The 21,748-nt window shown below is 32.1% G+C and overlaps 1 protein-coding gene across 1 annotated transcript in view; it reads left to right on the top strand.

Moving 5' to 3' along the window:
• Positions 1-4,933, top strand: part of LOC148941858 (uncharacterized) — a 13,503-nt gene extending 8,570 nt beyond the window's left edge. The window contains exon 3 of the mRNA XM_089103159.1: positions 4,913-4,933. Within this exon, the coding sequence (XP_088959285.1) occupies positions 4,913-4,933 (21 nt within the window). The remainder of the gene's footprint in view (positions 1-4,912) is intronic.
• The last annotated feature ends 16,815 nt before the right edge of the window (positions 4,934-21,748 follow it).

Here is a 21,748-nt window from a genome sequence, read left to right as displayed (position 1 = left end):
TAAAACATCTTAGAAACACTTAAATAGGAATCCTACCCCCTCCACCATGTAGCCAAGAAATCTTTACTTCTGATTCCCTTCCTGTCAATCCAGCTTGGCCTGGCTGACCAGTACTTTTCCAAATATGATGAAGAACTTCAAATTAATCAAACAGTTCGTGGTAACGAACTGTAAGTAAGGAGTGACCCGGCTCAATAGTAACGTAAACTATAAAAACAGAATTTTGATACCATTATATAAATCATAATAGATACATTTTTTTCTTTTTTGTAATTTTTTTTTCTTTTTTTTTTGCACTATTAATTTAAATTAGTTATATTAATGAAAAATTTAAAATACTAAGGTATAAATTATTAAATGGTGCTACATTAATAATAAAATAAAGAACATTAACTAAATTAAGCTAAAAAAAAAGGCGAAGATAACGTGTATTCTTCGTAACCCAAGTTGCTAATATAGCTTTTTTTTTTTAATTCCATTTTTTTTTTAATTCCTTAATCAGTCAAGGATTAAAATGAACACAGTCAACATTTTCTTACTTAATGATAAAGAAAGGTTTAAAACAGGTGCATAAAACCAGCTCACCAGAACCACCTCATTTCCTGGTGCCAATGCACGCTAACGCCATAAAAACCTCGTAGACATTTATAGCTGGTTAAACGTTGGCAAACGCACATCAGCATAAACCTCAGTAACACGAACATAACGAGGCAGACTGTATATACAAAGACAGTAATTCTCCTCAAAGAAATATCTTACCATTGTGATTTCTATTTCGATCCGGCGTCATTTTCAAGGGATTTCAGGATCATTCTAAAACCCCTATCAATTTTTAGCAGCGGTAGTATTTTTCATTTTGCACTAGTATGTTACACACTGCGTGTATCATGTTCAACTCATTTTTGGTAAAAAGCATATCCTTCTGAAGTAGCATTGCGAGTGTAGAGGAGACGTGCTTGCTCTTTTAGTCCATGCAGACTTCTCAGCATTGCTGAGGGAGCATTGCTTCAGTATTCCAGGATATCGGAACATCAATTTTTAGATTTTTTGGTTGGTTTCAATAACAAAAATGGGATTTGATTTGTCTAAACTTGTCGGTCATGGAAGTAATTCTTCTACAGCATTTTAAATCCGCTATTTTGGAGAAAATAAATGCGTTCAGTTTGATTATTAATTTCATTTGCTTCCGCGACAAATTGATTAAGAGTCTGTGCCAGGCATACTACTTGAAGAAGGCCAGCATCTTTCACTGCAGGCACTATTTTTGCGCCATTTCCAGTCACTACAACTGAGACTTTTGCTTTAAATTCTCCATTGTTATGCAACCTCTTTTCAAATGGAGCAGATATGAAAAAAGTGTGGCTATCATATTCGTTTATGTATAAAGTACTCTCCCATTTAAAATGAAATTTTAGCCATTGTAATGCACTATGATTGTTATATATCCTTCACCATCTCTAGAAGTCACATGTCTGTCGTTACCCCACTATGTCAACTGCATTCGACTGTTTCATCAAAAGAGCCTTCTGTTGCTCACATACAGTGGGTAACAAGGACAAAGTAATCTTATTTCGGTTCAAGAAAGAATACCTTGGATCAAACCGGACTGACAGCTTCTGAAACACGGAGTTTTCAACAACAGATGGAGGCTGCATATCAGCAGCTATCAAACCCGCTAATGCAGAATTGATGTTGTTTTTCCTTTTAGAGTTTTCTGAGTATTGTAAGCAGTATTCTATTTGAGCTTTTCTTCTTGATGAATTTCAAGATTCTTGCCTTTTCCTCCTCCTCCTCTTTGCCTGCCCAACTGGTTGTGTCTTGCACTATTTATTCTTTTTCTTAGTTTGTGCTAGAATCTCTTTGAAATTGCTACAGGGTGTTCCCTAGGGATGATTTTTCAAATATGATATGTCGCCAGACGGAGATATCTTAATGTCGCAAAGTGTGAACTCTGCTCCCTTCGGTCCACATTTGTGAAAACTTCATTTTCAAGTTTAGCAAACCTCTCCAAGTGTTATATTATTCTTGAATAGGCATCAGCTTTTTGCCATTGACTTTACAGTTTAGCTGTCATCTGAAAAGCAAAACAATTCAACCTTGTCAAAAAGATTCAGTTTTTACCATAAGAGATGCTCTTCTTCTTCTAATTTCGTATTTGGCTTTAAATACGGTTGACTATACTTGGATAGAAAACTCAAATAAAAGCCAAACTATTAAATTTTACTTTTAAAAAATCTGAGGCACCGGTAAAAGCTCTTTTGTGACGTGCCTCTTAGAATCAGTATTGAAACTATTTTCCTTTCTAGAAATGTTGATACCCTAACACAATGTCGGCACAATTTTATGTCACTACTAGCTGTCACCCAAATCTTGATGCACCCTCATTTGTTTTATTTTTTATTAATAATATTATTTCCTTTAGGTGTGGTTGTATCAAACCTCTAGTCCTAGAATATAGATGGAGAGCAAATTTAAACGTAAAATTGGAAGTTTGCCTAATTTAGCTTGCCTAAGTGAAGTAGAGTTTTCTGCCATTTTGCGGCATAAAAAGACAGTTTTTGCCAGAAGATGGCCAAAATACGAGTATCATCTAGTAAAATTCAGAGATAACCAATAGATTGAAAATGATCGGAACACTAGCCTATATATTCAGCGTCCCCGTCACAGAAACCAGTCACAGTGCAGTGCGGTGGTGCATTTGCTACTAAAAAGGTTTGCAGCACATGCAAATAAACTGTTAATACAGACAACTAATTTAAAGTTTCAATCCGCTTGAAGCTTCATAAGCCTATGCATAGTGGTATATAGTTTGCGTACGTTATTGGGGAGGATGGTCAGCAGATCGATTTATCGGTGAGTGCGCCAGAAGCCTGTAAAAGTGCATTTTAGGCTCAAATCTTCCAATTTTTGGAACTAGAGAGTCTTCTGCTAGCACTCCTTTATTCTGAGATACATTTGTAGACAAAGTCTGCAATCTGGGTGCTACGGGATGACAGATTTTCCCTTTTTGCAGAATTATTTAAAGTGTAACAAATAAGATTCCAAACTTATGCTTACTTGCATAGAAGAGGAGGTTATAAGGAAGGTGTCCCTTATAAAAACAGATTTGTTCCAAGAACTCCCCGGAAAAAGCTTCTTTTCTGATATTCCAAGAAATCCTTAAATCTTTTTTAAGGGATGCACTTTTTCAGGGGTATCATCGGGGTATTTTTTATGCGAATATCAAATCCATATTTTAACGAATTCTGAGTGATATTAGGAGTGGAAAAATTTCTCACACTTAAGAGAATCCTGGATCATACAGTTAGCTATAACAAGCAGTAAGGTGCAACTTTTATCAGTAGAAGAAAACGCTTTAAAAAACGAAGTTTAGGCTGCAATATTCATCTACAGCACCTTCTATTTGTACTATAAAAAATTTGGGCAAAATTGTAGTTTTTATTGAAATTTCAGTGAAATTTGGTCATTTGGCGAACATTGTACAGTGACATTCCAAACGTAAGAGAATGGCAACAAAAATACGAAATTTCCTGTTTTTCCTACAACGAAGGTTTTATTTACCAAAACAACCGTATCAAACCACTCGTTGTAGATTACCAAAAAATAGCCCATTTAGATGAAAGTATGAAGATGTTGTGCCTTCTTAAAGTAACAAACGTGGAGATCGTACCAAAGCAAAATGATAATATATGGCATTTTTTCCCGCAAAACAACGATAATATTGTCGTGCGAAAATCATTTCTAAAAAGGAAATCTCTGATGGCTAATTCATAATGTGTTCTGTTAGAAAATATTTTTGTTACGGGAGAGCAAAAAAAGCCAAAAAAAAAAAATATTCCTTCGGATTTTCTAGCTAGAACTAAGTACAAATACAAATAAGTTATTTTTAGAGACAAAATATATTGGAAAAACCAATTTTGACGTCAAAAGTTTCATTTCCTAAGTACGTATATAGAGACCTAATTATTACGGTAGAGATAGATATATATATATATATATATATATATATATATATATATATATATATATATATATATATATATATATATATATATATATATATATATATATATATATATATATATATATATATATATATATATATATATATATATATATATATTCAAAAAACAATGTACCATTGAAGCAAAATGAAACAGAACGAAACAATTTTTTAAATATTTTTATCAAAAAGCTCGATTCGAAGAGAAATTAACCTGTAAATGAGTAGGACCACCCTTCTAAACTCTCGCCTTCTAAACTCTCCACTTTTGAGTTAACGCTGAATTCTTTCCCGTTTATTTCAAAAACGAATGTTTAATATTTCTCTAGCATGCTGTCAGTAAAGCAATAGTAAAACTTTTTGCAGTGGCAAAATGTGGTTCAACCTAGTAAAACATGGATAGCAGTTGTACCTTTAATAGTAGCAATGGAAAGGATAAGTGGAAGAAATGTTTTTATCTGGAATCGAATTACCCTAGAAGATTGATCTAGTCTAATTTGGCAGACATTCACAAAGAGGAGTGAGACCAGACGAAGGACTCATTCTACTGGGGCTCATATTATTAATTTCGGCTCGTTTTTTTTTCTCTCTCTTTTTTCTTTCTTTTGTTACGACACAAATTCAGTCTTTCTTTTATCGATGATTTAACAAATTTTTTTGATATATTCAACAATGAATCTAAATGGTGGGAAATAATAAAGAAGGACATCTAGATTAATCAAATAACAAACCCTATGATTACTGGAGAAGATGAGATGGCTACTTCGGACAAATTCTTAAAAACAATATAGGAAACAAAAGAAATTGTGACAGCGCTTTCAGTTTATTACTAAATCTGAAAAATAATTAATTATTAATTCTTAAAATTCGTCCTTATATCTTTGTATTTTATATTTTATATTTGTCTAGATGCTTTTAAGGATTAAATAAATAGAAAAAACAAATTTTTTCAACCGAAAGTAAGGAATAACATTAAAACTTAACGCAAACAGAAATTATTACGTATATGAGGGAGGTTTCCTCCTCCTCGACACCTCGCTCTTCACGCTAAAGTTTTTAAGTACATTTGAAAAGGCTTTTATTATTCTAACTAAACAAACCTTGTGTTTCAGGAGTCGTTCTTAAATAATTGGGACAAAATTCAAACTTTAGCGTAAAGAACGAGGGATTGGGGAGGGGGCAATTACCCTGATATACGTAATCATTTCTGTTCGTTTTAATATTTAATGTTGCTCCTTACTTTAAGTTGAAAAACTTGTTTTTTTTATTTAATTTCTGATCGTTTTTAAACAATGCTAGGAAATCTGGATCTACCTCCACGGAAAATCAATTCAACCCATGGACATATCCTCTTGATAATTCAATCCTGGTGAAAATTTTGCGCCGGACATTTACCATTAAAATCTCCACGCGCGAAATTGTGTCGGCAAAGCGAAAGCAAGACATGAGAAGAATTTGATACGGGAATTCTGGCAAAATCCCCCTCTTCCGCCCCAAATTATTATTTTAGTAATGTTTTAGTAATGTAATTTCTATTACTAAGCTTTTTAAACTTAAACCGGACAACTTTACTCGTAATTCCGGAATTAACATATTTGTTTTTCTTACGATTTTATATACTAGCCTTAAGCTTAAAATATTATATTCTGTTGAGTCCCGTTTAATTTTCAAAAAAAACTGAAACACAAGAACTTGTGAATTTCAACTTAGAGTAGTCAACCCCTCAATTAGCACATTAACTTTTTGATTCTTTCTTTGGAAGTCCTCTACTTACTCTTTCTTCATCATCTTGATAAAACTTCTGCTGATGGGCTTAAACACGTCAATTGTTGTCGGTAAACATCCCCCGTGATCATTTCATTTGTAATCATTTGCTCATAATGCACTACGCCGAGCTACTGATGATATTGATTATGATGTCGATGACATCATGAATGACAGCGTTGGAAGAGGTGTGGCCAGGGTATCTGTGCGCTAACTGATGTTTTTGACTATCATAAAAGACCCATTTTTGTCGCCTGTCACAATTCAATGCAAAGAAACCTTTCTTTTTTTCCGTCTGAACAGTTGTTTGCACCTTAAAAAAAGGCGGTAAAGGTCGCGCAGCTTCAAATAAAAAGGCAACAAAATTAACACAATTCGGATACGACACGAAATTTAAAGAAGGCTTCTCCATGCCTGAAAATCATAAATTTTTCCTTATAAGTGTGACAGATGTCACACCGATATTGCAATACTGATGGAATCAACTTATTTTTTTTTGGGGGGGGCCGAATATAGCAAGAGACACAGTGGACCGAAAAATTTGGAAATAATGTTTATTTTCAAAAATATTTGATTATTTAAGCAAGTACAATTTCTAGCACCGATTGTTTACTAAGCTCCAAATTTTTGGTTTTCTTTTTAAGGATTTTTAATTGTTGTAATCCCTTGTTCAAATGTAAGATTTTGGAATGGTTTTAATCCCTTGTTAAAATATATACAAATATTTTTGCAATTATCATTTTTTGGCTCTTTACGCAATTTAGTGTCTTTTCTTACTGAGGTCTATTCAAAAGGATTTGATTATCACAGTAAGTCTGATTTCTAACAACGATTTTTACCAAGCTTCAAACTTTTGGTTGAATTTTTTCTAACCGTTTGTGTCTTTGCTCTTCATTTTTATTTTTGACTCGCTCAGATTCTCGATGTCGCTTGTCTTCTAACCACATTTGTCTTTCTTCTTGATTTTGGATTTTGATTACTTCAGACAATTTAGCAATGCCCTTCACTTTAGCTGCCCGTATTGGTCTTGTCTCATTTGACGGTCCAGGTTGATTTTCACTCATTGTGAATTTAATTTCTTCTGGCTGTTCTCTGGTTTCTTCACTTTTGATAGTTTATATGATTCCAAAAAATAATCATTTGTATTAAATGCAAATTTTCGTTTTTTGGGTCTTCCTAAAGGCATTATATAGTTGGTTACGTTCAAACCTATAGGCCTTATTCACGTATTGAGTTGTTTTTGTCAAACAAAAAACGAACTAATTTCAAAATTGTCAGGTATTATACTAGTTTCAATTAAAACATCAAAATTATTGCTCGGACAACAGAAATATTTTTGCAGTTTACGCACTAACTTTAGCGATTCTGAACTGGTGGAGGGAGGGGGGTGGAATGAGATATTTCATCAAACTTTTGGTTTTCTTTTTTAAGGTTTTAGAATTGTCGTAATCCCTTGTCAAAATATATACAAATATTTTGGCAATTACCAGTTTTTTGCTCTTTAAGCAATTTAGTGTACTACTCCATACACAAAAATCTTCAATTTTCCCACATAAGTGTGACAAGTGTAAAAAGGTCATTACAATATTGATGTATATAAAAATAACGTCACTCACATAAATGGGTTTTTCTTCCTAAATTAAGGCTTTAAATGAATTTTTTAGGCCAGAATATACCAGGATGGCAATTTTCCCGAAAAAATATGGAGCCGTTTTTGATAAGAAACACACACATGCATAAATAAATAAATATACAATTATTGCTCGTTTATGTATATATATATATATATATATATATATATATATATATATATATATATATATATATATAAATGGGAACTATCTAATAAGTTATCTAACAGGGTATCTGAATTAAATTACTATGATGTGTCAAAGAAACCCCAAATGAATACAACTTTATTTCACAATCTACTGAAAATATACATATTTTGTCTCTAAAGCAGTATCTATGACATATATTAATATTTATGGTCGAACACGTTTTGTGGTTTGAGACTTAATATTTGCATTTGGGTTGTCTCTTCAACGCTTCTAATAGAAATAACACTTTGTAGCAGTGGAAAACGGCTCAACAGTGAATTTCCATAAACTGTTTGCTCGGCTGTTTTTAAAAGAATGTTCTGATCGAACAGAAGCTTAATACAAGCTTAATCTAATATTAGGGTTCCAAGATTTAAAAAAACTTTCAATAGAATATTGAGTGAGCAACAAGGGGTGGAGGAACATGGGGAGGAAGGGAAGGATGAACTACAAAGAACTAATTTTGTGTCTTGTCGGGTAATGAAAAGTTTGGACTGCTAATAACTTAAAAAACGAACAATTCTTGAAAAAATCGTATGTTTTGGCAACAAATATGTGGTTGGCTAACCATACAGAAAAAGAACACAAGAAAATGACACAACTTAAAATTGTGTCTTCGTCATACTATTTTAATACTACACTATTTTCACACGATTTTTATTGAAATGGAAGGATTTGAAAAGGAGCAAAAAAGATAACGTTTGGGAATCTTGGTTAGGAATATGCTTATTTGTAGGATATACATTAATTAATGAGGGGGGTGGTGTACAAGGTTTGAACCCCCCCCCCCCCTTAAAAAAAATTCGTCCGACACTAACATAAAAAAGGTTACGACGAATTTTATGAAAAGATTACGAAAATCTCCAACAAAAAAGATTACGACAAATTTTTGCTGTGGCTTACTAATTTGTTTTTGCCCCCCCCCTTCCCCCGGAAAACAAATAAGCTCCTCTGTGCATTTTCTGAACATTAATCCTGGACACGGGTGCTTCTACCTTCCTCCCTCCTGCAATGGAACGATGGCTCAATCGCGAGTGCCCCTGTTTGCACGCGCTGATATATATATATATATATATATATATATATATATATATATATATATATATATATATATATATATATATATATATATATATATATATATATATATATATATATATATTATATATATATATATATATATATATATATATATATATGTATACTTCTACTACTACCACTACTAACAACTCACCTCAGGACCTAGCCGCCTGAGGCCAAGACATCTACGCACGCTCCTCCTCCATCCCAATCTATTCAAAGCCTCCCTTTTTACGCCCGCCCATGAAGTATCCACTTCCTTTAAATCTTTCTTTATGACGTCGTCCCACCCCATACGAGGACGACCTGCTTTCCGTATAGCCCTAGACGGTTGGCCGAAAAGAACAATCTTCTGCAATCTGTCATCCTTCCTAGCCACCTGAACCTTTCTTTCACTAAAGCCGTAGAGAGCGGTATTGAAAAACATTTTTCGTATACCCTATTGTTTAAAATACGGTCAGTCAGCCGGGTACCCAGAACAATCCTTAAGCAATTTCTCTGGAAAACATCTAGCAAATCTTCATCCGCTTTTCGGAGCGCCCATACTTCAGAGCCATATTTGACCACTGTCATCACTGTAGCTTCTAATATTCTAATCTTGGTTTGCAGACTTATCTTCTATTCTTACAAACTTTTTTTAACTGTGAAAAAGCACCCTGAGCCTTGGCTATTCTACTTTTGACATAACTGTATCACTGTAGCTTCTAATATTCTAATCTTGGTTTGCAGACTTATCTTCCTATTCTTACAAACTTTTTTCAACTGTGAAAAAACACGCTGAGCCTTGGCTATTCTACTTTTAACATCTTCACTGCTCCAACCATCTCTACTAATAATATTACCAAGGTAAGTATATATATATATATATATATATATATATATATATATATATATATATATATATATATATATATATATATATATATATATATATATATATATATATATATATATATATATATATATATATATATATATATATATATATATATATATATATATATATATATATATATATATATATATATATATATATATATATATATATATATATATATATATATATATATATATATATATATATATATATATATATATATATATATATATATATATATATATATATATATATATATATAAAGAGCTATTATTAGATACAAAGAGCTTTTTAGAATTCCTACATAGGCCAATCAGTTAAGTCCACTGTATATAAATAATAGATTAAGTCATAATTTGTGTATAAATTAAGTCATACCTGTGAGATGGGACAGTTGCAAGTCACATCGCCGGCTCGCCAAGTTTCTTTCTGCTTTTGCAGTTACGAATAATCCAATTTCGAACCATTTTTCAGTGAGTGACAAATACATACTAACCCGCTAATGAAAGAGTAAGTGGGAGTAGCTGTTTGTACGCACCGAGAATGAAGCGCTGAAAATCATCAGTCTTAAGCTTACTGTTATATTATCTTTATACAGTGGACTTGATACACAGAAATATGTTTTTGTGGACCTTTGGACGTCAGAAGTGGACTGTCTGTTTACGTAAAAAGGAAAATAGGTGACTACTTGTCTGTCTCTTATCTTGACTTTGCTGAACAGATCAGGGCGAAATAAAATATTTGTAGATGAAAGAATACAAACATAGGTACAAAAATACTGAACTGTATCACATTGTACCATAATTTTGTAAAATGTACCATATTTTGTGGAATTTTATTAAATTGTACCAGTAGAGGTGAAATGTACCAAAATGGTACAATTGTACCACCTTCGGCAAAACTGGAGAAGACTCAAAATTTTCCCGCCAGTCCCCATTGAATTACGCCAGTGCGAGGAGAATTAGCCAATTATGGCATAATGCATCATTGCTACGGTTACGCTGATTCATGAAGACCAGGGTGTCAATCTTCAATCAATTCAGCATTTCAAAAATTATTAGCATGTGCATTTTCTGTTTACTTAATCAACAGATATTAGCACAAATTATTACTTTTTATCCAATGAAAATCTACAAACGGTTTATTGTTAATAATTTTTTCCATTTATTTTGCAAATTAGTTTAAAAATTATATCTAGTTATTTGTTATTGTGCAAAATATTTATGTACTAATAATTTTGACAATAGCATTCAAACACCATCAAATAAGAGTAAATTTTCAATTTATTGCTATAAACTTTGAAGATTTCAGATGTTTCCGAATGCCTCTTTCGATAAGCCGATGCGATTAGGAGAACAGTTGATGATTAAACATTTCTTAATTAATTTAAAACACAAAACGATGCCAGAAAACTTTTTAATGTCTCAGAAGTGTATGAAACCATTGACAGGCTATTTTAACTAGTACGAACCATCCAAAAGGACGATTTGATAGCCCCAGATTTGTTAATGTATAATTTTTTCTAGAAAACGGCTCAATTTTTTTGAAAATTGGACACCTTGTTTTTTTATTTTGTCTGAAAAAGCGACATAGATAGGTCGCGAGTCGAAAAAATTGGTTTAGAGCCTCAATTTTGGAAAAAAATTTATCAGTACCTTTTCAAGTGCTGATAACAAATCACATCATCCCTCCCCAAGGAGTGGTCTTTTTGGTATCTATGGCGTAATGCAAAATTAAACTTGATTTTGAATTAAATCAAACAGCTATGATAAAAGGCATGGAAAAATGACTAAGGTAAGGATGGACGAAAGTTCAGCGTAACGATATATATAGCTATAAGACATGCGACAACGAGTATCACAACGAATCCCAAATCAAAATAATGACCAGAGAAATATACGGATGGAATTTATGCAAATGGGATGATCATATCGACTCGAAAATGAAATCTGCGGTTTGACCGGAAGCAACATTGGGAATCACAAGGAGTACTAAGAGAAAACAAATCCAGTAAAACAAATGATGCTTTGATGCATTGATAGGAAGAAGAAATTGAATCCACGCCAGAACTTCTTAATTCAATTGAAATTAATGATTTTACACCTCATGACTGAAAACTAAGGAATAACGCAATGAATATACTATTGCATAATTAGAATTTCAAATATATACAAGCCTGTCGGGTGCTGATTGCCAGGGGTACTCTTGCATTATGTGGGCCTTTCTAAAAAGTCAAGTTTGGTTAATGCTAATGAAATAAAATAAAATAGGATGAATATATAATAGTTCAGAAACAAATTTGGGCTATATATTTGCACATTAGGGGTGGGGGTAAAGCATAGCATATATTAAATATGTAACCTAGCCTAACCTAGGTACCTTCCCCCCCCCCATAAACCCCAAAAACCACAGTTTAATATCGTATACGAAATAGAAACCACGCTATCATTGCCTACTCTATAGTGGTTAACACGTCAAAAACGGGTTTGATCATTGCCTACTCCATAGCAGATAACCCAAAAGGCCCAGATAATGCAAGAGTACCGTGCCGTGTCCCGGGCGAAGCCCGTGCTCCCAGTACCATATATGTTGCAACTGTTACACATAAAGAAAGATATTGCGATCATACCACAGGGAAACGAATTTTACTTGTAAACAATACAGTAATAAAAAAAAATCATCCTTTTTACTGTTTTATTGTTTCCCACTAAAGAACTGGTCAGGTGCAGATATATATGTATTTTCCTGAATTAGAATGTTTTGTGTATTTAGATTCGTTTCTCAGCCTAGTTAAACCGATTTTAAAAAGACTGGGCAATTTTTCTCTCCACAGATAAGCAGTAAAATGATTTGTTTTCCGAAGTACGCCACAAAAATAAACCAATAGAGCTGAACCACAATAGTAACCAAAAGTCTAAGGAAAGAAAATTTTAAAACAATTATTACATCAAGAATCAGCTTGTTATATTGATTCTAAATATATACAATTAATTAGGTTTAATGTTACTTATTAAAAGTAAGATGACACAGGCAAGGTATTATCCAGGAGGTGGGGGTGGTTTGCCCCCTGGGTCAAAGGGCTGACGGGCGGAGATCAACACCACTAGTAGGAACTGTACTCTCCAATGCTATACTCTTTACCTTTATTATTAGTTTTCGTTCCGATGCCACTGAAGGGCTCTTTAAATTTCAAAATAGATCAAAGAAGTGGAAGAAAATTTGCTTGATTTTTGAAATATTGCCTAATAATGAAATCTTAACGAAAATCTTGGATAAAAAATCATACAAGGAGGAGGAAACAACTCCTAAAAGTAATAGAACTTAAAATGAAAATTACACCATCAGATTCAACGTATCAGAGAACCCTACTGTAGAAGTTTCAAGCTCCTATATGCAAACTTGTGGACTTTTGTATATTTTGCCAGAAGCAAGATCACGGATGCTTTTTTTCCAGGGGTGATTGTATCAATCCAGTGGTCCTAGAATATTTTTGGAGGGCTCATTTGAACATAAATTAAAAGCTCTAGTGCCCTTTTTAAGTGACCAAAAACATGAAGGGCAACTAGACCCCCTTCCACGCTCATTCTTTCCCAAAATCACCCGATCAAAATTTTGAGATAGCCATTTTCTTCAGCATGGTCGAAAAATAAAATATCTATGTCTTTAAGGATGACTTAATCCCCCACAGTCCCTGAGGGAAGGTCGGGGCAAGGTCCACAGTCCCCGGGGGAACGAGCAGAAACTAAATAAAAACAAATCAACTGAAAGTAAGGAGCAACATCAAAACTTATAACGAAAAGAAATTATTACGTATATGACTGGGTTCGCCCCCCCCCTAGTCATTACCTCGCTCGTTACGCTAAAGTTTTTTTTTTGTACTTTTATAAGAGCTATTTATGCTTATTAATAGCCTTTGTGATTAAGTGGTCATTCTTAAAAAATTGGAACAAAATTCGAGCTTTATCGTAAAGAGCGGGGAATTGACTAGGGGGAGAACCCCCTAATATACAATTATAAAAGTTCGTTACGTTAGTTAATTCATAATTTACGTCAGATCAAAATTTCGAGAAAGCCATTAAACGAAAAAAAAGAAAATTAATATGCAAATTTTGTCTTAATTATTCATGTAAATAGTATCTTATCAATTACCACAGGACGAGATTAGGGACGAGATTGCAAAAAGCTACCAAGCACTCTATATTATAGAGCTATAAAGCGATCAAACATGTTATATTTGGAACTTGGGACGAGATTGTGCAATGCAAACAGACTGGAAAATGAGGCAACACCCATTTTTGGGGCCAATCAGAGAGAGCGGAGGCTACTCCATATACGATAACTTGATTAGTAATTGGATTCAAATAAAAGGAGTGATTTTCTACTACGAACGATACATGAGTTACCATCAGGTTTCTAAGCCAAAACTTTTGATCGTCACATTACGTATTCAAAAGGTTTATTGCGCCTTCTGTAGAAAATACTGGTTTCAGTCACACGGGTAAGAAAATCATGTTTTCGTATAAATAATGTTTTATACTAAAGACAAAGCCAAGCCGCACATGTTTCTGACTTAAAAATTGTCAAAAAGTAATAACTTCTAGACTGAAGGCACCCTCCGTAATGTCTTAAATTGATTGGCATATGGTGTTAAATCATTTACCCAAAAAAATAACTCTATTTGTAAAAAAGGGTATAGCATTTGCGAATTGGAGTTGTACAGTGTTGTCACTATAAAATATGCTATAACATTTTAGTATACTAAAAAGTTGATACTAATAGAGATGTAGAATAAAGCGAACAAACACGTTATATTTGGAACTAGGGACGAGATTGTGTAATGCAATCAGACGGGTGATCGATATAATAGATACGAATCCTACGCCTGAGGCACGAATACAAAGACAGATTTAATGTTTATGGAATACAAAGACAAATTTAATGTCCTTGGTAAAAAGACAGTATGTTATCTAGTACTACAGACGGTATATGCATTACCAGACGGGTTTAGACACTGGTTTCTAAGCCAAAACTTTTGATCGTCACATTACGTATTCAAAAGGTTTATTGCGCCTTCTGTAAAAATACTGGTTTCAGTCATAGGGTAAGAAAATCATGTTCTTCGTATAAATAATGCTTTTTACTAAAGATACATCCAAGCCGTGCGTGTTTCTGACTCAAAAATTGTCAGACACTAATAACTTCTAGGCTGAAGGTACCTTTGCATCATGTCTAGAATTGATGCTATATGCTGTTAAATCATTTACCAAAAAATAACTCTGTTTCCGAAAAAGGGGGTAGCATTTGCGAATTGGACTGTAGGAACGATATTAAATTTTGATTGAATAATAGGGGTGTGAATGATCCTAATTAGCGATCGGATGGTATGAAGGTGGTAAAAAAGGGTTAAAGTGATTAGCAGTTAAGGTAAGCCCGAAAGGGTTGTTAACTCATAGCTTATTTATTTTACATTTGGAATAGTATAAATCTATGGAAATGGTTAACGATGAAAAAATGCCCCTGTGACTTGACATGGCTCTACTTCACCGATGCCTTCTGTATATTACACAATTGCAGTTGAAAAAGTGGTATCTATGTAAAATACAGCCAGACGTCATACTATACTAAAAAGTGGATACTAATACTGATGTCGATATCAAGATAAGAATTTAAATATAAAAATTCAGAACTACCCTTAGAAATCCTTACAAATCAAATAGTGATGTGTATATGACTATGAACCGTCAAGGATCATAAGCACCAATAACCCAAACCACCAGGGACCTCAACTTCCAAATGTCATTTATCTCCAACCTCCAAGGGACCCCTCCCCCCAAATTTTTGCCCCCCCAACTCCCCCCATTTTTTTTAGTTTTTTTTTATTTTTTTTTTAACATGATGTATTTTTTCTACTTTTTTACATCTCTTAGAATGACATTTAACATTCTTAAAACATAAAAAAAATCACATTTAATATTTTCCTAATTCAAAATGAGAATGATATAGAAATGTTAGTCGTGACTTTTACTATTACAAAAATATTGTTTGTAGTAGCACTTTTTTTATTGGACTAAATTTTTTTTTTTACTTTTTTTACGTATCTTAAAATGACATGAAATATACTTATGGCTCTAACAATTGTACTCTATGCTTGCTCAAAAAGATGATACAGCTTCCCCACTGGTACTCAATGGCGGGTTATTGACACTACCTAGTTTATTGCATTTGTTAAATCGGTATTGTTTACGCAGTGGAAGGATAAACACATAAGTCATATCTTTAAAAAAGTGAAGATGGAGAATTTTAAGAAATTGTGTTCACATGATAGTATTATTGTAGCAATGAATGCATACAAGGAGAAGTATTTAAACTATGAAATAAGTAAAAGTAGCAGCACTATCGGAAACGTATGCGTGCATTGTCATGACAGTAAGGAATTAAATTTCTTTGGAGTACTGAAAAAATTCAACTCTTATGTTGCTGGATATGCGAGATTGAGATCTCCGGAGATAATTATACTCAAAGAGAATGCCAACGTAAAAATAAGTTTGAATAATAGATGGAAAATCCTTGTCTGGATTGCTTATAACACACTACCAACTAACACTTCCTGTCGTCAAATTACGGGTATTAACATTCGGAGGGAGATAAAAAGAAGAATAACTTACCCTTGTAATAATGTAATAAGACATATCTCGTAAACGTGTCGGAACTGTAACCTGTGTAAAAATAATGTTGTAATAGACAGTGAAATTGCCGGACAAATAAAAAGGGCATTGGAAGAAAATATTACTAAGGAATATAAAGATGAATCGATGAACAACAAAGTGCCAGCAAACGTTACTACCATTGATCAATCAACCAAATAATACCAAAGACGAAACGCATATTGAACTTTTCGGTGACACACCAGTAAAAATTATGTATGACTCAAAATGGAATAATGATTATTCTACGGATTACGAGTTAAGAGAAGACAATAGCTACAATATCAAGAGAGAACATGGTGAACTATTTTATGGAACAGATTCAAAATGTCCAAAGTTGATCACTGATATTAATAATGTATCATAATATATTTTTGTATTAATATTCTACATGGCATTATCTCATTAAAAATATACTATGCATTACATTGTTATGTGTTCATTATTTTTGAGTATGCTAGCATATCAAACGTTTAGAATGTTTATTAAACATCGGAGATGTAAGAAAAGGAATTTGCATACATCTATTGTCAGACACATCGGATAACATTGACAAAATCTAAGTATCAGAGTGAATAAATTTTTTCTATCAACAATTTTGTCAGATACATCGGATAAAATTGAGTAAATCTAAGTATCAGATTGAATAAATTCTTTATCAACATCCTTTCTCGGATACCTTTGATAACATTGTCAAAATCTATGTATTAGAGTGAATAAATTCCTTATCTACTTCCCTTTGTATGATACATCAGATAACATTCACAAAATCTGTGTATTAGAATAAAAAAATTCCTTATCATCCTCCTTTGTCAGTTACGTGTGATAAAATTGAGAAAATCTAAGTATCAGAGTATTTAAATTCTTTATCAATGTCTTTTTCACAGATAGGTTTGATAAAACTGACCATATCTAAGTATCATAGTGAATAAATTCTATATCAACTTCTTTGTCGGATACATCAGATAATATTCACAAAATCTAAGTATCAGATTGAATAAATTCTTTATCAACATGCTTTGTCAGATGTGCTTGATAAAATTGACAAAATCTAAGTATCAGAGCGAATAAATTCTTTATCAATGTCTTTTGACAGATACGTTTGATAAAACTGACATAATTTAAGTATCGAATTGAACAAATTCTTTATTAAAATTCTTTATCGATATCATTTGTCAGATACGTCAGATAACATTGACAAAATCTATCTATTAGAACGAATAAATTCCTTATAATCTTCCATGTCATTATGAAAAAATTGTAAGTAAGTAATTAACAAACTCTTTCTTGAATTCACCTCTTGGATACACAATTCAGAAATTTAATTCAGGAAATTATGAAAAAAACTGAACAGATTCCTTATTAACATTCTTTATCGATTGAATTCACTTCCTGGACAGACAATACAGCAATTTCACAAAATCTAAGTATCAGAGTGATTAAATTCTATATCAACATCCATGTCTCGGATACATAGGATAAAATTGACAAAATCTGTGCGTTAGAGTGAATAATTTTTTTTATCCACATCTTTTTTAGAAACATCGGATAAAATTGACAAAATCTAAGTATCAGAGTGAGTAAATGCTTTATCAACATCCTTTCTCGGATATATCAGATAAAATTGACAAAATCTAAGTATCAGAGTGATTAAATTCTATATCATCATCCTTTTCTCGGGTACATAATATAAAATTGATAAAATCTAAGTATCAGAGTGAATAAATGCCTTATCAAAATCCTTTCTCGGATATATAGGATAAAATTGACAAAATCTAAATATCAGAGTGATTAAATTCTATATCATCATCCTTTTCTCGGGTAAATAGGATAAAATTGATAAAATCAAAGTATCAGAGTGAATAAATGCTTTATCAGCATCCTTTGTCGGATATGTCGGATAAAATCGACAAAATTTAAGTGTTAGAGTGAATAAATTTTTTTATCAACATTTTTTTCCAGATACATAGGATAAAAATTACAAAATCTAAGTGTCAGAGTGAATACATTTTTTTTATCAACATCTTTTGTCAGATCCATCGGATAAAATTGACAAAATCTAAGTGTTAGAGTGAATAGATTTTTGTATCAACATCTTTTGCCAGGTACATAGGATAAAAATGACAAAATCTAAGTATAAGAGTGAATAATTTTTATCAACATCCTTTGTCAGATACACCGGATAAAATTGACGAAATCTAAGTACCAGAGTGAATAAATGCTTTATCAACATCCTTTGTTGGATAAAACTGACAAAATCTAAGTATCAGAGTGATTTAATTCTATATCAACATCCTGTTCTCGGATACATAGGATAAAATTGACGACATCTAAGTGCTAGAGTGAACAAATATTTTTTTTACCAACATCTTTTGCATAAGACATCGGATAAAATTGACAAAATATAAGTGTCAGAGTGAATAATTTTTTTATATCACCATCATTTGTCAGATACATCGAATAAAATTGACAAAATCGAAATATCAGAGTGAATAAATGCTTTAACAACATCCTTTATCGGATATGTCGGAAAAAATTGACAAAATCTAAGTATCAGAGTGATTAAATTCTATATCAACATCCCTTTCTCGGATACATTGGATAAAATTGACAAAATATAAGTGTTAGAGTGAATAAATATTTTTTTTATCAGCATCCTTTACCAGATACATCGGATAAAATTGACAAAATATAAGTGTTAGAGAGAATACATTTTTTTATCAACACCATTTGTCAGATACATTGAAAAAAATTTGACAAAATCTAAATATCATAATGAAAATATACTTTAACTGTATTCGATGCTTAATATATCAGATAAAATTTATAGAACCGAAGTATTAGTGATTGAATTCAGTATCAATATCTCTTTATTAAATAAACAGGATCAAATTGAAAAAATTTAAGTGTCAGATCGAATAGCTTTTTTTATCAACATCTTTTGCCAGGTACATAGGATAAAAATGACAAAATCTAAGTATAAGAGTGAATAATTTTTTATCAACATCCTTTGTCAGATACACCGGATAAAATTGACGAAATCTAAGTACCAGAGTGAATAAATGCTTTATCAACATCCTTTGTCGGATAAAACAGACAAAATCTAAGTATCAGAGTGATTTAATTCTATATCAAAATCCTTTTCTCGGATACATAGGATAAAATTGACGACATCTAAGTGCTAGAGTGAATAAATATTTTTTTTTACCAACATCTTTTGCATGATACATCGGAGAGAATTGACAAAATATAAGTGTCAGAGTGAATAAATATTTTATATCAACACCATTTGTCAGATACATTGAATAAAATTGACAAAATATAAATATCAGAGTGAATAAATGCTTTAACAACATCCTTTATCGGATATGTCGGAAAAAAATTGACAAAATCTAAGTATCAGAGTGATTAAATTCTATATCAACATCCTTTTTTCGGATACATAGGATAAAATTGACAAAATATAAGTGTTAGAGTGAATAAATATTTTTTTTATCAACATCCTTTGCCAGATACATCGGATAAAATTGACAAAATATAAGTGTCAGAGAGAATACATTTGTTTTTATCAACACCATTTTTCCGATACATCGAATAAAATCGACAAAATATAGATATTAGAGTGAATAAATGCTTTAACAACATCCTTTATCGGATATGTCGGATAAAATTGACGAAATATAAGTATCAGAGTGATTAAATTCTATATCAACATCCTTTTCTCGGATACATAGGATAAAATTGACAAAATCTAAATATCAGAGTGAATAAATGCTTTATAAACATCCTTTATTGGATATCGGAGACACACAGTCATAGTGTGAGAGATATGCAAAAAGTTGGGTTAATTTAGGTTCACTTAGAGTGGCGCGCCACTCTAAGTGAACCTAAATTAACCCAACTTTTTGCATATCTCTCTCACTATGACTGTGTGTCTGAGCGGGTGTGCTGCTATCTATAATCGGTCTAACCTAAATTCGACGTAACGATGCATACAGTCAAAATAAATAGAACTTGGATTTTATGAATGTTATCTGATGTATCCGATAAAGACGTTGAAAATGAATTTGTTCACTCTGATACATAGATTTTGTCAATTTCATCCGATATATCTGACAAAGATGCTGATAAAAAAATTTATTCACTCTGACACTTAGATTTTGTCAATTTTATTCTATGTATCCGAGAAAAGGATGTTGATATAGAATTTAATCACTCTGATACTTAGATTTTGTCAATTTTATCCGACATGTCCGACAAAGGATGTTAATAAAACATTTATTCACTCTGACACTTAGATTTTGTCTATTTTATCCAATGCATCTGGCAAAAGATGTTGATAAAAATTTATTCACTCTGACACTTAGATTCTGTCAATTTTATTCGATGTATCTGACAAAAGATGTTGATAAAAAATTTATTCACTCTGACACAAGATTTTGTCAATTTTATCCTATGTACCCGGGAAAGGGATGTTGATATAGAATTTAATTACTCTGATACTTAGATTTGGTCGATTCTATCCAACATATCTGACAATGGCTGTTGATAAGGCATTTATTCACTCTGAAACTTAAATTTTGTCAATTTTATCCGATGTATCTGTCAAATGATGTTGATAAAAAAAATTTATTCACTCTAATTCCTAGATTTTGTCAATTTTATCCTATGTATCCGGGGAAAGGATGTTGATGTAGAATTTAATCGCTCTGATACTTAAGTTTTGTCAATTTTATCTGACATATCCAATAAAGGATGTTGACAAAGCATTTATTCACTCTGATATTTAGATTTTGTCAATTTTATTCGATGTATCTGACAAAGGATGTTGATAAGAAAAAAAATTATTTACTCTGACACTTAGATTTTGTCAATTTTATCCGATGTATCTGGCAAAGGATGTTGATGAAAAAATTTATTCACTCTAACACTTAGATTTTGTCAATTTTATCCTATGTATCCGAGAAAAGGATGGTGATAGAGAATTTAATCACTCTGATACTTAGATTTTGTCAATTTTATCCGACATATCCGATAAAGGTTGCTGATAAAGAATTTATTCACTCTGACACTTAGATTTTGTCAATTTTATCCAATGCATCTGGCAAAAGATGTTGATAAAACATTTATTCACTCTGACACTTAGATTTTGTCAATTTTATCCTATGTACCCGGGAAAAGGATGTTGATATAGAACTTAATCAATCTGATACTTAGATTTTGTCGATTTTATCCGACATATCCGACAATGGATGCTTATAAAGTATTTATTCACTCTGACACTTAAATTTTGTCAATTTTATCCGATGTATCTGTCAAATGATGTTGATAAAAAAAATTTATTCACTCTAATTCCTAGATTTTGTCAATCTTATCCTAAATATCCGATAAAGGTTGCTGATAAAGTATTTATTCACTCTGATATTTAGATTTTGTCGATTTTATTCGATGTGTCTGACAAAGCATGTTGATAAGAAAAAAAATTTATTCACTCTGACAC

This window comes from Artemia sp. Qi Xiang Cuo, chromosome 17 (genome assembly GCF_049724085.1).
Source record: "Artemia sp. Qi Xiang Cuo chromosome 17, ASM4972408v1, whole genome shotgun sequence".
Lineage (NCBI taxonomy): Eukaryota > Metazoa > Arthropoda > Branchiopoda > Anostraca > Artemiidae > Artemia > Artemia sp. Qi Xiang Cuo.
The sequence above is the reverse complement of the archived record's forward strand: the minus strand, read 5'-3'. Positions and strand labels throughout refer to the sequence as shown.